General features: G+C 52.4%; 3 protein-coding genes and 2 long non-coding RNA genes across 30 annotated transcripts in view; 2 read left to right on the top strand and 3 right to left on the bottom strand.

The window, feature by feature from the left end:
- LOC119130302 (H-2 class I histocompatibility antigen, alpha chain-like) overlaps window positions 1–15,659 on the bottom strand; it is a 346,995-nt gene that overhangs the window by 155,070 nt on the left and 176,266 nt on the right. The gene's annotated exons all lie outside the window — the stretch shown is intronic.
- LOC119130478 overlaps window positions 1–15,659 on the top strand; it is a 340,541-nt gene that overhangs the window by 152,307 nt on the left and 172,575 nt on the right. The window lies entirely within an intron of this gene.
- The window catches only part of LOC119130460, a 180,183-nt gene that overhangs the window by 118,698 nt on the left and 45,826 nt on the right, over window positions 1–15,659 (top strand). The gene's annotated exons all lie outside the window — the stretch shown is intronic.
- Window positions 1–15,659, bottom strand: part of macf1a (microtubule actin crosslinking factor 1a) — a 65,655-nt gene that overhangs the window by 30,737 nt on the left and 19,259 nt on the right. For 18 of the 25 annotated variants that reach the window (XM_037263632.1, XM_037263647.1, XM_037263648.1 and 15 more), the window contains 35 exons: window positions 11,918–12,084; window positions 11,724–11,836; window positions 11,405–11,511; window positions 11,204–11,323; window positions 11,031–11,126; window positions 10,834–10,961; window positions 10,630–10,723; window positions 10,410–10,564; window positions 9,996–10,269; window positions 9,802–9,930; window positions 9,659–9,736; window positions 9,430–9,591; window positions 9,200–9,304; window positions 8,914–9,135; window positions 8,692–8,844; window positions 8,461–8,472; window positions 7,870–8,024; window positions 7,670–7,796; window positions 7,408–7,591; window positions 7,167–7,327; window positions 6,915–7,093; window positions 6,691–6,829; window positions 6,433–6,626; window positions 6,202–6,361; window positions 6,032–6,115; window positions 5,851–5,958; window positions 5,679–5,777; window positions 5,471–5,593; window positions 5,262–5,353; window positions 5,054–5,189; window positions 1,613–4,030; window positions 1,379–1,537; window positions 1,088–1,303; window positions 550–1,026; window positions 26–181 (listed from right to left, as the gene is read on the bottom strand). In XM_037263632.1, the coding sequence (XP_037119527.1) occupies window positions 26–181; window positions 550–1,026; window positions 1,088–1,303; window positions 1,379–1,537; window positions 1,613–4,030; window positions 5,054–5,189; window positions 5,262–5,353; window positions 5,471–5,593; window positions 5,679–5,777; window positions 5,851–5,958; window positions 6,032–6,115; window positions 6,202–6,361; window positions 6,433–6,626; window positions 6,691–6,829; window positions 6,915–7,093; window positions 7,167–7,327; window positions 7,408–7,591; window positions 7,670–7,796; window positions 7,870–8,024; window positions 8,461–8,472; window positions 8,692–8,844; window positions 8,914–9,135; window positions 9,200–9,304; window positions 9,430–9,591; window positions 9,659–9,736; window positions 9,802–9,930; window positions 9,996–10,269; window positions 10,410–10,564; window positions 10,630–10,723; window positions 10,834–10,961; window positions 11,031–11,126; window positions 11,204–11,323; window positions 11,405–11,511; window positions 11,724–11,836; window positions 11,918–12,084 (7,482 nt within the window). The remainder of the gene's footprint in view (window positions 1–25; window positions 182–549; window positions 1,027–1,087; window positions 1,304–1,378; window positions 1,538–1,612; window positions 4,031–5,053; window positions 5,190–5,261; window positions 5,354–5,470; window positions 5,594–5,678; window positions 5,778–5,850; window positions 5,959–6,031; window positions 6,116–6,201; window positions 6,362–6,432; window positions 6,627–6,690; window positions 6,830–6,914; window positions 7,094–7,166; window positions 7,328–7,407; window positions 7,592–7,669; window positions 7,797–7,869; window positions 8,025–8,460; window positions 8,473–8,691; window positions 8,845–8,913; window positions 9,136–9,199; window positions 9,305–9,429; window positions 9,592–9,658; window positions 9,737–9,801; window positions 9,931–9,995; window positions 10,270–10,409; window positions 10,565–10,629; window positions 10,724–10,833; window positions 10,962–11,030; window positions 11,127–11,203; window positions 11,324–11,404; window positions 11,512–11,723; window positions 11,837–11,917; window positions 12,085–15,659) is intronic. The other 7 variants (XM_037263631.1, XM_037263652.1, XM_037263651.1 and 4 more) reach the window with 3 other exon arrangements.
- LOC119130311 lies at window positions 12,110–15,658 on the bottom strand. The gene has a single exon (XM_037264123.1). It carries the CDS (start codon window positions 13,770–13,772, stop codon window positions 12,654–12,656), a length of 1,119 nt encoding a protein of 372 aa, XP_037120018.1. The 5' UTR covers window positions 13,773–15,658; the 3' UTR covers window positions 12,110–12,653.

The raw sequence follows: 15,659 nt of genomic DNA, 5'->3' as shown, positions 1-15,659 counted from the left end.
AGAAGATCTACTTGATATTTGGCACCTTTAACTTCTCCTGCTTGTCCTGCAAGACGTTCATGTCGTCCGATTCCACGGTCGGTTCTGCTTTCTGATTGGCCAGAGCGGCGGCGGCTCCTGCCAACCAGGCACTGAGATCTTCCAGTTTGTGAGAACATTCCACTTTCTGTTGCTGGACCACCTGAGCAGATGGAGGACCCCCACACACAGACAAACATCAATAAGAGGCAAATAAATAAAGAATCTTAACTTCGTGTCAATTTAGGAGCATATTGTGTCCAGATACACGCCCTCAACGACACAAAGAAAATCACACAAAGGGAAAAAATCTTTTTATTATTGCAAGTTTCCCCGCATCGCATATCAATAAGGAAGAGTGAGCGGCTCCTGTTGGTGGTCATCTGCAAGAGCAAGGCAAACATGTTAAAAACACGCGTGTGGCACGCCGGGGGGAGGAAAACACATGCAGTGCGAGTTACTTTGCTGAGTTAGTAAAAAAAACAAAAAAAAAAACACAAACCAACTGGACTCATTGCTCGTTTTCCAAACCTCTGTCTCCTTTGGTTTCTCCTCAAGGTCAGCTCTACGGTTCTGCTGGCGCCGCCACTCCTCCTCCTTGTCACGTTGGCGCTGAGCGGCGACCCGAGCCCGAGTTTGGCCCGCCGCGCTGTGGAAGGCCCCCTGCAGCTGCTGTAGCTGCCCCAGAAGGCGCCTGCTCTGCCGGGGCGGCAGGTCCTGTGCCCGCTCTGAGACAAAAAGTTGGATATCCAAGGCCACTTGGGCTACGTCGCCGGAGCGAGACGTCAGGCCGGACTGATGCTCCTTGAAGACGAGACGCCAAAGAGAACTTTGATACCGCCGTCCCATAAAAAAAAGATGCTTACTCAGTGAACTTGCCTCGGAAGGACGCAATTGTTGGCCATCTTGGTCCGTCTCGTCATTGACAAGCTCCTCTGTTTCTCTCAACCAGGACATCAGAGCCTCCACTCTGCCCCCAAGCGACTTCAGCTCAGCTTCGACGGCCTCCTGATAAACATGACGTCATCAGTTCCCATTTTGAGCTCAACGCATTTTTTTTGTGTCCAACCTTGTATGAATCTCGGTGGTTTTGCAGGTTTTGCAGGACGTCCTCACAAAGTGTTCTGGCCGTCTGGTACGTTCGCGTCAAGCTCTGCTGGTCTTTCTCCAGAGCCGTGAGGAGCTGCGGAGGAACATCTCTGCGGTGAAGCATCAAGAGCTTCTGAGCAGCCTTGGCTTCTACGCTAACTTCAGGCTCCAGGTCTCGTAGCTCCACGTCCAGATCCTGATGAGTCAACAAATGATCTTGTGAGTGCGAAGCTAACATCATGGGAGGATTTGACTCTCGTGATGTCATCACCTGCGCCTGCCTGATGATGTCATCTAAGGCGCCGAGGCTGCGTCCCACCGATTGCTGCTGCTGCTGTTTGAGTCGGACCTCCACGTGTCTGACCATGGAGACAAGCGCCACCATCCTCTGGTCATGCTCCAAGCACTCCTGACGCACGAGCGACGACGCCTTTTGGGAATACAACAAAAATGGCGGTGACCCATTGAGAAGAATTGACGAGATGTATCGTTTGCGGTTACGTACCTTGCCAGAAGTGGAGGTCACCTCATCTTCACTTGACATCTCATCTTCTGCTCCTTGACTAGCAAAAACTGGAAGTGGCTCAGGAAGTGCTGCTGATCCGGAATCAGCACAAACGTCTTCTGACGGGAGCGTTGCAGTTTCTGGACACTTAACGTTCAAACCTTTGGTAGCTTCAACTGGTTGTTCCTCTTTCTTCTCTTGTTCTGCTCGTGTGCACAGGGCCTCACATTGTGCCTCTTGTCTTGCAACCTTTTCACAACAATCTCCAACTTTGTACTTCTCCTCACTCTTTCGTGTCATGTCTGTGGTCTCGCTTTTCTCGACTTCCTCAACAACTTTGTTGTCCTCTAACACCTCCAAGTCTCTTCTCGGCTGCACCGTCTTGTCAGTTGCTCCTTTCACATGCCTGGTTTCTTCATTTTGAGGTGGTTGAGGTTGGGCCTCTGCTTGTGTCTGTGACTCAGCGTTGTCCTCACTAAACGAAGCTTTCTCCAGCTGAGACGTTTCCAACGGAATCTTGATTTCCGGTTGCTGTGTTTTCGGTTCTTCCTCTGTTATTCTTGCCTTCTTTTTACTCCTCTTCTTTTTCCTGCTTTTACTTTCTTTAGCCTCCAAAAGTGGTTCTTGCTTCTCCATGGCAACAGAAGCCTCTTTTTCAAAGCTCAAAGTCTTCTCCCATTCTGCGTCGTTCCCCTTGACAGGTTCTTTCTCTTTGTCGCTTGCGTGTTCAGTTCTGCAATCAATTGGTGGACCATCCAGGACGGTCATCTCTAATTCATCTTCAGTTTTTGCTTTGAGAATCTTCTCAAGAGTTGTGATCTGTGGTATGGCGTCCTCTATGGCTTGCTGGATTCTCTTCTCAACATTTGCAGCAAAGTGACTCAAAAGGTCCATGGAGAGATCCGGCTCTGGAGGCTTGTCCACTTCAGGACCAAGCGAGCTCTCCGATGAGGTGATGTTAGGTGAGATATCATCATCCATTTTGATCTTCAAAGGAGTCACCTTCTGGTTTTCTGAAGCCAGGTCACGAGAAAGCAAAGCAACCGCGTCATTGAGATTGATCGCTCGCAGATCAGTTGCTGGATCAACTGAAGTGCCTTTCAGAATCCGCCGCTCTGGCTGAATCGCGTTCACGACCTCCGGCAACTCGGGGTCAAAGATCACAATGCGTTCCCCTGAGTGTGCGTTTACGTAGCTGTGAGTCGTGAGATGGAAGAGCAGCTTGTGTTCGGCTTGCTGGCGAGCATCCGCTGCATCCATCGGCTCAGCAGAGGAGCTTGAAGAACCCAAACTCGGACGATTCATGTTGGGGAGAACATCTGGCAAATGGATGTCTTTGAGAACACGGACGGCACTGGGCTCCAGAACTTCCTCAAAGGGCAGCAACTGGAGAGTTTCCGGGTTGTACAACGCTCCGACGGCGTTACGCTGCTTTAGGATGTTCCGTGCCAGCTCCCCGGAGATGACTCCTTGCTCAAGAGCCTCCGCGATGGACAGGACTTCACCAGATCCGGGCCACATCATCCCCATAAACGTCTGGAGGGATTCAAGGACCGACAGAGCCATACGAGCAGAAAGGAGGTCCAGATGGATAGCGCCCTCCAAATCTAAACGTTCTCGAGTCACGGGATCGAGAATGCCGCCGTTTTGGAGCTGTCGCACCAACAAGGAGCAAGCCAAGTCCTGGTCTACCAGTCCATGACTAATAGCCTCGTGAACCGTCAGCCGGTGTCCAGATCGGGGGTCCACGATCCCACCGGCATACAGCTGAGCTTCCAGGAGTCGCTTGGCCACTTGCCGGTCAATCAGGCCTTCCTCAATGGCGCGGAAGATGCCAACTTTTCTCCCGGAGCGAAGGCAGACGCTTCCTCCGGGTTGCTGTTTGACGGGAAGTAGAAGACCCGAGTCGTCGTCGTTCGGGACGCAGCGCCGAAGCAGCTCACTCAGGCTGACTTTCTCAGCTGTGTTTGGATCGATCAGCTCTCTGCGTTGGAGCCTGGACTCAAGCTTGGCCTGAAGGCTCCTGGACGTCAAGAGCGTCAAGTCTTCTTCGCTCATGAGAATTTCCAGAATACCAAGTCCCACCTCCTCACAAATGAGCCCAGACTCTACAGCTGAAGCGAACGCACGCACACTCAGTTGTTGCCCACCGGTCGCGGATTCCACCAGAAGCTGAGCGCTCTCCAACTTTGAGAGGGACTCCCTAGCGTGAGCGTCAATCAAACCCTCGCTGAGACTCGCGTCCAGTGAGAGGACGAGGAGACCATCAGATGAGATGAGCCCCCCTGTGGTGACGACCTGGGCCTCCAAGAGAAAGCGAGCTGTGTCCTGATCAATCAGACCCCGCTGGGCGGCTTGGAACACTGGCAAGGTTTCCACGCTCCCCAAATCCAGCACGCCGGCGATGCAAGGTGCTATCTACAAAATGAAAGAAATACGTTATGATATTTATATTTTTGATGTCGTGCTATAAATTCACATGCGCTACGTTACTGTATGTAGCTTTAAGGACTAATCAAACATCTACAATTTCTAATCAATGACACTACTTGTAATTATAATCATAATAAATTGAAGTTAAAATTGTATGTAAAAAAAAATATATATATATTTTACATAATATTAAGCAGGCATTAAAACTACCAAAGTAAAATTCCCCGCAAAATAAGCGCATGAACGAAAACAAGCAAAGTAGTTTAGCATTTCTTTAGGCAACATAAGAAAAGAAGCGAGCAGTACTTACCGGCTCGTGGAAAGGCACGCTTAACGGGTAGAATGCGGCGCGGCGCGGAGTAAGAAGCTGATGTTAGCGTTGTGCATGCCACACTCCATTCCGACCTTTTTTTTTTTTTTGTTCTATTTAACAATACGGTGAACGCTAAACGTCCGGTGACGTCCACAATTCTCCTTTGTGGTTGCTTGCGGTTAGTGGTTGTTGGCAAGCAAAATGCTGCTTTGAAGAGTGACACACGGTTAGAGAATTGCATTAGAACAAACGACATCGAGTCAGACACACTTCGACACTCGTGATCTGGACACAACATGCTCATGGTGGTTTTTTTTTTGTTTTTGTTTTTGCAAAGCAACACAATCAGATTTGTACCAGTGTACTCAATGTCAAACATTATTTTTATGCTACTTGTAAGTTTGCAATAGAGCCACAGGGCACTGTATTAGGTCCCATAAAGAGTTATGTACAGGTTTACCTCTCCTGTACTAGTGTGGGTTGTTATGACAACAGCAGATGGGCAGATGTGATTGGTTGTGATGAGAATGACAACATGAATTCATGAAATGAGCTTGGCGGTGGAGTTAAATGACACGAGTGCAGGCGTGGGCAAAATGAACAAGGTGACCTTTTGCATACACGTGACATTGTGAACACGCCACATGCACGCATTTGTGAGTGATGTGGAGATTCAAAGTGACTTTTGCGCCCACCTTCCTCTCCTCCTCCTTGGCCAGTTGCTGCTCCAGCTGCTGCATCTGCTGCGTGGAGGCCTCGCACATGTCACGGTAGGTTGACGTCAGCTGGCCCAGCTGCGCCTCCACGTGGGCGCGCTCGTCCGGAGACAGTCTGCGAACGAGCGGGGCGACAGGGTCGAACGATGGACGACAGTGGACGTGGCGTGCGTGTGATGGGACGTACTTGGTGGCTTGTTTGGAGAGAAGAAAGACCTGCGTGCTTCGGATGGCTTCGGCCACGTCGTCTTTCTTGGCGGCAAGTTGCTCGCTGATGGCCTGCGTGAAATAAAAACGGTTAATATTAGAATTTCATGTGCAGGGTTGGCTCTGTCGCTAAGCTAACGTAGCATTATTCATGTCTGCAGTGCTACGCTAATGGAATCGAACGTTGACCTGTTGCGCGGCGAGTGACGACTCGGCGTTGGGGCCGGCGCTCCGTCCCTGAAGACCTCCGATCCAAGCCAGCAGGTCCGACACCTGACCCACCCTGGCCTGCTTCTCCTCCTCCACTTCTTTCTGCAGGCGTGGGAACAACAATTACTACCCACCGCTCTCATAAGATTCACTTAGATGGTTCTAAAGTATGCAAGCAAATATTGACCTCTTCTTCTTCGAGTCGCCGGAGGGCGTCGCTGATGTATTTGACGTGTTGCGTCGTCAACGTGACCAAGGCCGTGTAGCGTGTGCGCAGGTCCATGAACTGGCCCAGAAAAAAATTCATAAATCTTGCTGATCTGTATTGATACGCAAACCCGCATTTCCGATGAAGGCACCTCCTGAGTGATGGCGTCCGAGGAAGAGTGCATCCTCCTCCTCTTCACCGGCGATTTGTGCATGGACTCCACGAAGGCTCTGAAAGTCATCAGCTGAAGCTCGTAGTCCTGCAGAGAAAGCAATTGCAACTTTTATTCTCTTGCGTTGCAAAACTTGATTTCTTTTGTCTTCACACTTTACCTTGACTGAGGTGCAGTACTGTTTGGAGTGAGTTTGGCAATCGTCTAGTTTGGTCTGGTTCTCTTCAATCTCGGCTACTAAAGCCTAAAATTACATTTATAGAATACGTTTCACGACATCGTAGTGTTACGTAATCGGCACTATTATCACAAGCGCAAATAATAACTGACCGTCTGCTGCGCCAGTTCCTCGGAGAGCGCCTTGCTGTCGGTGGTCCCGGCCGGTGTGTTCTCCTGCCGCTGCGTGGTCTCCTGGATCCACGTCGTCAGCTCCGAGTGGCCGTCTCTGTACTGCTGCAGAACCGAAGCGATGGCCTGCAGCTCCGCCCGCCTGCACCCAAAATGCTTGAGATGAGTTCAGTGTAGCCTGGGTCGTTAGTAGAAATTCCGGGCACCGCTCACCTCGTTTCCATCTGCTTCTTCACGCCGCTCCACCGCTCCGCCGCTTGATCGGCTCGTTCCTGGTAGCGCTCCAACTCGGAGCTGCGGTCCGGGTGGATGGCGGCGAGGTGGGACGCCGCCTCTTTGGCCCGGAGGACGTCCGACTGAAGGGATTCAAAGACGCCCTCTTGGTCGGACAGCTCGCATTGCCACTTCTGCCGAGAAAGAAATCAAAGTTGCTGACTTGCATTTAAAATATGTTCCTTTCAGCCACTGTACCCCTAATTGATCTCGAAGACTTTGGATGGCCGCCGCGTCGGCAGGAATGACGTCCTCTTCGCTCAGCCTGCTCTCGTACTTCCTGACCTGACTCTCCGCCTCCTCCAGGCAGCGCATCAGCACGTCCACCGTTTTTAATCTGGACAGGAACATTAAAAAAAAAAAAAAGTCTCTTTACCGGCGTGAACTTTACCACACTGCCGTTTAATCGTGAGCACACTGACTTTTGCAGAAAGACGGACGAGAGGTGGTGCAGCTTGTCCATCTTCTCCACGGCCCGGTTGAGTTCCGAGCGCAGGGCGGGGACGCCCGAGGACGCCGGCTTGTCCTCCAAGAAGGCCACGCAGCGCCGAGACACGTCGCCCAGGTTGGAGCGAAGTGCGTCCAGCTCATGCTCCACTTCCTGGAAAAAAGGAAGCAGTATTTGAAGGCAGATGTTCTCAAATTATTTGTTTCTTGATAAAACTCCAGGTGACCTCCTGCTCGGCTATCCTGACGCCGTTGTCGGCGCTGTCGTCAGCGAGCCGGCCGGACGTCTGGATGGCGCCGATCAACCTCTCCTCGGCCTCTTTGAGACGCAAGGTGACGTTCTGCAGCTCTGACATGTACGAGCGCGACACAGACTCATCTTTCTCCTCTGAAGACACACAAGAGATTGTGATCTTGGGTGAGCCATGAGGGAGCTTCGGGACCTTGGTTTGGGGCGCGCTCCCTCACCGCTCTCCATGCTGAGTAGCAGTTCGCGGCAGCGCAGCTGCGCCTGCTGGACGTCCGCCTCCAGCTCGCGTCGCTCGGCTGGCGTGAAGAGCGAGCTCTCTCTACTGTCGGACAGGAAGTCCGATAGGTGGGAGTCCAGGTGGTCCAGGACTTGCTGCCGCTCCGACGGGGTTTGGCTGCGGACCTGAGGACATCCAAACTTGGATATTTTGTGGCCAATTGAGGTGGCAAGCAAAAAAAAAACGCTCAGATCCCGACTGACCGTGTCAAGGTTCCACTCGGAGACGGCGCCGAGGTCTTTAAGGAGGTAGTGCCAGGAAACCACGCTCTTCATGTTGATGTGCAGCTGGTGCCATAAAGACATCACCTGCTGGTACAACTGCTCCGTCCTGCAAGCACCACCACGCCGCGCTCTCACTACCCAAACATTCAAAAAGAAAAGATGGCGGCGTGCGGTCCAACCTGCCGGCGGCATCGATGGCCTCCTGGTTGGGCGGCGGCACGGTGAAGCAGACGGACGGCACCATGGCCTCGTTGCCCGTGGGGCTGATCACTTTCCACTTACTGCGCTGGCCGTTGTCCTCCAGCACGCATTCCTCGCCACGGATGATGGTGATCTGGAGGGCGACGGCCGGGATGGAGCATGATGTGATTAGACGGGAGTGAAAATGACGATGCGGGGGGGGGGGGGGGGGGAGAGAGGAAGAAATTTTAGCGTTAAGATGATTGAAAGAACTCAAATGTGTCAGTGATGAAATGACATGCACATACGGAAATCAAAGCCCAAACGCTAATGGTTGAATGAGTTTTGTTGAGATGATGATGGGAAAGTACACCAAACAAGCCCATTCGCAACTTCCAAAAACAATTTGAGCACATTGCGCAATTTGAAGCTCTTCAAAAGGACCCGTATCAAACACCATGGCCGAGCGCAAAGCATCGCAAGGTTTTCGTTAGCCAAGTAAGCAAATTGCGTTTGTTTAAGACTGGTGTGACTTGAGCGAGCGAGGAGGCGGAGCCAATCGGAAGCAATCAATAAGACGGCCGCTCTACCTGAACGTTTGTCTTGGCGGGCCGACGGGCGAGTGAGGAGAAGGACGGGAGGATGGGAAGAAGTGAAAAGAGGAAAAAGATGCGGGGATGGAGAGAGAAGAAAAGAGAATTTGTGCTCGTGTACCATGTGACCGTTCTCAATAAAACAGCAAATGTCATCTCAGTGAGCAGGTTGGAGGAGATTACAGTGGCGATCTGGTGGGAAAAAAAAAAAGTCGCCTTTGCGGCTACCTCGATTTGTTTATAGTCGCAGACGGCGCGGACTGGCGTGGCCGCCGGCAGAGGGGTGTCGGCGCAGCGGGGCCGCAGTTGCACCAGCGTCTTGGCGCGGCCCACCAGACTGGCCACCTTCCCCCGGTGCTCGATCAGCTGCTCCTTCTCCTCCTGCAGCCGCACAAGCATAAAAAAAAATGAGACCAAAACCAACTTTTGCCACGTTTGGCAAACGCGTACCATGGAATCCTGTAGTAGGTCCTCCAGCCTGCTTAAGCGGCTGTTCCTGTCGCAGGTGTACTGCCTCTTGATGCTCTCCTGAAGCTGCTTCAGGTACGTCTCGGAGTGGCGCGCGTCGCTCATGAACTGGAAGTAGGCTGTGTTATCTTTCAGGTGTTGCTCCACGCACACGCAAAGCTGGTCCACCCACTGCCACTGCGTCTGCAGCGCCGCGCTGTACGCCTGCAAAAACATATTTATGTATTTTTTTCCTTAAGAAGGAAATGAAGAAGCTGCTGGTGCTCACCTCCAGAGTCTGCTTGGCCGGATGGTTTTCCTGACACAGGCGAAGCGCCGTTTCCTGGAGGGAGCGCATCACGTCGTGTTTCTCGTCCAGCTCGCGCCTCAACTCCTGAACGCATAGTCAGCAGTCAGTGGCCCTCGAATCATTTTTGAAAATAAAAATCTTCATTCTAAAGTTGTAATTGAGAGTCTTCACCACTAGATGGCAGAGCAATGATTTTTCAACCGGCTTACGCTGTACATCTCCTGCTTGGCGTCCATGTTGGTGTTGTTGTGGCTCCAGTCGAAGGCGATCTCGTCCTCCTCGCGCTCGTTCAGCCAGATCAGCTCCTCGGTGCAGTCGCGCACCAGCGCATGAAGACTCTCCAGGCTGCGGAGCCGCCACGACGAGTGCTCCTAAAACGCGCCGCACGCCGTTAGCGTGTAAGCGAGTGAGAGGTTTTGTGTCTGTGTGTGTGCTGACCAGTAGTTTGCAGTACTGCTGCTCCAGTTTAGCCAGCGTCTCAGAGTAGTTGCTTCTGAAGTTGACCGACACTTTGGGCTACGACACAAAGACGTCATCAGTATTGCTGGGCTGACATCTCTTTGGTGTAAGCGAGCACGCACCTCGTAACTGCGAGCCTCCTGCAGTCCGCTCATCAGCTCCTCCACGGCCGTGTGCACACTGTTATGTTCCTGCAGGTTGTTCTCCACAGAAGGAAGGTCCGCCCCCCATTCAGCTCCTTCCAGAAGCTCCTGAAGCACCCACAAAAGTTAAGCTAGGCATCCTCAGGGGCGTCCGAACACGTGCCCGATCGTACCTGCGTCTCCTCCACCCATCCCAGAAGCTCGTAGATGAACCTCAGGCCGCCCTCGTCCTCGGACGACGACATGGCCACCAGCTGGGAACGTGCCATGGGGCGGCGGATCAGGGCGGCCCCGGCGGCCCCCAGCAGGGTCTGGCCCAGAGAAAGCCCGGGGGCCTCGACGGGGGCGCGCCGGCTGAGAAGCTCGCCCCCCGCAAAGTGACCTTTTCTGTACAGGCTGGAACACTGAAGTCGAAGAGACACCAGCTCCTCTTCAAGGCACGACAATCTGCATGCCAACATGGAGATTCTTTTTAGTCATTACACCCAAATAAACAATTTACATTAAAAATATTTTGACTTTCTAATGAATAAATAAAGTGTCATAAGATGCAAGATTGCAAAAGTGCCTCAACACTTTGGTCCTACCTGAATGCGAGCTGCTCCACTTGGTAGTACTTTTCACTCCGGAGAACTTTGAGCTCCTGCTGCATTTGTGCCGTCAGCGCCTCGCAGTCTTGCAGGTAGCAGGCCAGCTCGCTCCCGCACTGCGCCGTCTCGCCGCTCTCCGCCCGCGACATGTCCTGCGCCGCACGGGAGCCGTCAGTCAAACCGTATCGGAGGTCACGTCAAAGACGCCAGTACTCACGGCTTGTAGCGTGTTCTTCGCCAGGGTGAGCTTCTCCTCGCAGTCCAAGGCCAGGTTCTGGAATTTGTTTGCTCTTTGGAGCAGCAACTCAAGCCTGAACGCACATATTGAAATCACTACAATATTGGCCACAAGAGGGCAGTACAATACATATGTGCACTCAGGCTATGTGAAGATGGGCAGGAACGAAAAATGAAAACGTGCCTGTCCACTGCAGGTCGGAGAAGCTTCTCCCTCTCCAGCATCTCCAGGATGAGTTTGCCCCACTCCTCCTCCAAGTCGTTGGGGTGGAGGCCCTGAGGAAGCTTCACGCGGCCAAACTCCATCCACACCTAGTGACGCACACAAGTGTGACGAGGTCATTGTGTGTTTACGATAACAACGGCGCGGCGAATAATTACCTCCAGAAGTTTATAGAGGTGTTCCACGTGACTTTTTTCCAGCTCTTTAGCGGGAATCTCCGTCTCCTTAAAGTGGACGTATTCGTTGTAAAGTGCCTGCAGGAACATGAGACTTTCTTTCAGTGACTGGCTGAGGAAAGAAAAAAAAAACAAAAAAAAAAAAAAGGCTTCACCTTGAGTTCTACTGGGTTCTGTGGAAAGTTCCTGTTGGCCATGATGGCCGTTTGCTGGCGGCTCCATTGGAGCAGAGACAAGAACTTGGACTGATACTCGGACCAGCGCTGATCCACTTCCTGAAATGTTCAAAATAAGAACATTTGAGTGACGTGGCGGTATGACAAAAAGGCAAATAAATGACATTGATTGGGTCATACGTGTGCGACAATGCCCTCGCCTCCCTCTGGGATTTTGGGGAAGGCGTCATAGATGGACGAGACGTACGTGATGACAGACTTCTCGTCTGGGGACGCAACATCGACGTCTGGAAAAAAAAAAAGAGTATTGTATATTATTAAAATAATTACAATTTAAAAATATTCATCCATTAATAGAAAAATAGAGAAAAAAATCTGAGCTTTGAACTGCGACATAATAGATAATTCACTGTGTAACTGAGGAGCTCCTCCTCCAAAGTCAAAAGTCACGGCAGCTAATAAAAGTCCGTCCAGCGTGGAGTGTAAAATGTTTCCTCACCCTCGGCGTCCAGCAGTCTGGTCACCCCTAGCGACTCGGCAATCTCAAAGGCCTGCTCGAGGTTCTCACGGTTGCTCTGCTGTGCCACCGCCTCCATATTGATCAGGTCGGGTCTTTTTAGGGAGGATAATTTAAATTTTAAAAAAATTGAGAGGCAAAGCCGGCAGCTGCGATTCCCAATTGTGTACACTAACCTGTATCTGTGCAGCAGAGCGTTGAACATGCGTCCGTCGCTCCACGACGAGGTGAAGTTGACACAGCGGAGGCCCGGGTAGCCTTCGGTGGCCTTCTGGCTCCATAGCAGCAGCTTCTCCTTGGCGGTGAGGTCGCCCGACTCGCCGCACACGTAAATCTCGGAAATCTGCGTCGGAATACAAACGGAAACGCCTCCCAAAATCAGCCCGACCATTTTGTTAGAACCTGGAACCTTCAGTAAAATATCCTGTGTGTGGTTGCCATGGGAACAGACTTCACTATTTAGCCAACTCAAATGGATTATTCCAACGGCTCATGGCGGCCATGACTCTCAAAGTCAACGAGTTGAGCTTAGCGTGCCGACGCAATTTCATTTCACCCTCATCATCATTCCAAGGCCACACCAGATCAAGAGAACTGAATTGAAATGTGTGCAGACACAGCAGTGACTCAGCAAAGTGCACCTAGCATCAACCTGGCAGCTATGCAGCACATTTCTGCATCGCCCTGATGGCGGCAGAGAAGCTTCGAATGAATATTTATGGGCTCCTAACAGTCATTTCAATCCAAACGCAAATAAAGAGCAAGGAAGTAAAAAAAAGGCAAGCTGCTCTGTGCCGCCTTGATTAGACTCTTGGGACAGAGGCAGGAAACACAAGGCCACTGTGCCTGATAACAAGGCATCATTAGAAGCCCAATGACAGCGACATGTTGGAGGCACCAACAGTCGCCCACTCACATGCCTGAAAAAAAAATGCTTAAATAAATCCGAATTAGGAGGAGAACTCCTGCTGGTTCCTTCAAGAACCAGTTTTTGAGATCTGGGCTGACCTGCGGCAGTTGTCTAGCGGCAGCCCGTTGCTGCAGCGCCGTCTCCGCCGCCGCCGCGTCCAGTCTTTCCGCCGAGCTAGCGCTTAGCAACATCTGCCAGTCCCCCCGGCTGGGAGTGGTGACGGCCGTTTCTGGCGAGGTCAGCGGGAGGTCGCTGGCGTAGCCCGACTCCAAGAGAGAGTATCTCTCCTGCGCTCGACTCGGCGTGTCTAAGCTAAGTCCTTCGGCGGCGGCCATGTTGTCCGCCATCCATATTTGGTCGAAGGCCTCCTCTTGCGTGTCTCCTTCGTCCTCCGACAGGTGGACTTTGAGAATAGGTCCTGCAACCGGGAAAGGAGCAGGAGCCTCTTTGTGGACCTCCACTTCACGGTCACTTTGGGCCCTCCATGCCGGAGAGCCGTAATCGCTGGGGTACACCGTCTGCACCACGCAGAGCTTCCCATCCACCTCTCGGATGTGGACCACGCCGTTGTGCTCTCCCGAAGAAGGCATCGTCTCGACTTGCCGTCGTTGAATCCTTTCAGGCAGCGTCCTCTTGTTTGCTTTCTCTTCTTCAAGCACAGAAGGTTTCTCCAGGACGCCGTGGACTTTCTCTCGAACGCGGCAGAGCCTCCCCCCTCCCGGGGTGGCGCTACCGGCCGGACTCACCGCGGTGGCGGCGGTTTGGCCGGGGATGCTGGAGACGTCCACGATGGCACTGGCGGCGTCTTCCTCGCCGGGGAGGCAGAAAATTCCTCTCCAGCCCGGACTGAGTTTTGGACTACGCTGAGCTTGGGGAAGGTTGACGGTGGGAGAATACGCAGATACGGGCGAAAGCATCCTGGAATGTTCCGACGTTAGAGGAGAGTCCGAAGTTCCTTGAAAAGAAGGCTTCGTCTCGACGGCATCTTGGACATCGACTTTCCTGTTTTTGCGTCCCTTGCGCCTCCGCCTGAAACGTAATCGCTTCTTGGATGACAGCGGAGGCTCTCCGACAAGTTCAGAGTCTGGCGGAGGCCTGACGCAACCCATGGAGTTCCCCATCTTCTCGTCTTGAGTCCCGAATGGGAAAGCATATAGGAGCTGACAAACAATATGGATGCGCGCTCCGAGATGGAACCTTCCTCAGCCGATAAATGATTCAGTGGCCGCTTCACCCCCACCCTGCCGCATCTTACGTGGTCATCTTGTGAGAGTGCCTGCACTCTCAAGCCGCAGTCAGAGAATCAGCACACACATAGCACCTGCCCTATTTTTTTTTTTTTTTTTAATATCCGGAAGACTTCTGTGAGCGTTCAAGGACGCGGGGGCACACCAGAAGCAGGAAAATCCGCGTGGCTTTGAGTGAGTGACAGGTCATCCCCGGTGGGGTTCCGATCCGGAGGAGGTGTTAAAAGGAGATGCGGTGGATGTTCCGTGTAGTGAATGAAAGCTGCGCTTTCCGAGCCGTGCGCGGCGTCCCGATTGGTTGCGAGGGAAACACACCGAGCGTGGCCGACCAATGCAAAGACGGGATGCTGCCGGGCTCGGCCAATCGTCTCGCAGATTGCTGGCCGGTTGGCGTCGGCGTGAGCTGCTGGTCTTGCAGACTTCAAAACATAGCGCCGACTAATTCCCGGCAGGCATGGCATCATGTGGAAATCCTTTCTGCTTGCACGTTGTTTCCCGGTCGACGCCAGCTGAGGAGGAACGAGTGAGCGTGGCCGACTTCTTCTTCGATCTCGAGACTGACGTCAGCCACGTCGAGGAGTTTCATTCATTGATGCCAGCCGGCCGTAAAGCTTTTGTCAGCGTGCCAGCTCGAGCCTCCATCAGGTGGCGCAGTGCGACGGACGGCACAACAAATCCAGAGTTTGCGCAAGGACCACCAGCCTCGATCGGTCCTTGCCCCCACGGAGGGGAGCTTTAGCTCCGCTAGCAGATCCCCCCCCTTGCTCCTGAGATCATCAGTTGACGCTAAGGTCTGATGTTCAGCAACTCGGTTGACAGGGCGTCTCCTCCTCGAGACGAGCGACGGTGTCACAGCTTCTCGGCCTCCCCCTCGCCCGGTTCACGACGTCTGCCTGCTTTCTCCCTCCCTCCCTCGCTCGCTCGCTCGTCAGCAGAGGAAAAGCTTTTTTATCTCCCGGCTGCCGCTGCAGCTTCCATTCTCGCTCTCTCCTCCTCCTCTGTCACTTTCTCACATAGAAAGCAACCCTCCCTCCCTCTTGCTCACTCACACGACTCTCCTCCTCCTCCTCCTTTTCCACTTCCTTGTTGCTGCTCTCTCGCTTGTTAACCATCCACACGCTGGAGCCGATCGCTACGTTGACAGCCTCCGTGCTAGCATGAAACAGTAACATTCAACACGTGACACGTTGCATCACTAAGAGGATTAGCAGTGCCGCCGTGACATTTTTTGGCCACGTTGAATAAAAACAAACCCGTCGAAAAGCACCAAAAGCATCACAGAGGTGTCCTCATTTTTTTGAACCTGATTCTTAAGTGGAATACGACAAGCGTCAGCTATGACCCACATGTTTTTTTATAATTAGCTCACACAAGTACTGTTCGTACTTTCCATGATCGGAATGTCAAGTAAGGTCCAAGCCACAAGCTGGCCTCCCTCCACACACACACATACACACACACATAGACGTGCTGAGTCACGGCCATGCCGCTGCTTTGCCAGCGCGTTTCTGCAGCAACCCGGCAGTCACCTTCACGATTTTAATATCTGGACAGTGAGGCCGTTGAGGAGCTTCGGGACCTGACTACAACCACCAGGGGAATGCCGGCTCCCTCTTGTGGTATGCAAAAGTACACTTCTGTTATATTTAATGCGCCGTGACAATTTATCACAAAATCATAAATTACCATTATGATGAAAAAATTAGCCATCATGAAGCACCAGCTAATAAATTGCGCAGGAACAGGAAGGAAGAGCTGGAA

This window comes from Syngnathus acus, chromosome 11 (assembly GCF_901709675.1).
Source record: "Syngnathus acus chromosome 11, fSynAcu1.2, whole genome shotgun sequence".
NCBI lineage: Eukaryota > Metazoa > Chordata > Actinopteri > Syngnathiformes > Syngnathidae > Syngnathus > Syngnathus acus.
This window is presented reverse-complemented; position numbering and strand designations above follow the sequence as displayed.

What these genes read in the sequence shown, in the direction of transcription:
- LOC119130311 (XM_037264123.1), bottom strand. Translation starts at nt 13,772, where the DNA reads ATGGGGAACTCCATGGGTTGCGTCAGGCCTCCGCCAGACTCTGAACTT.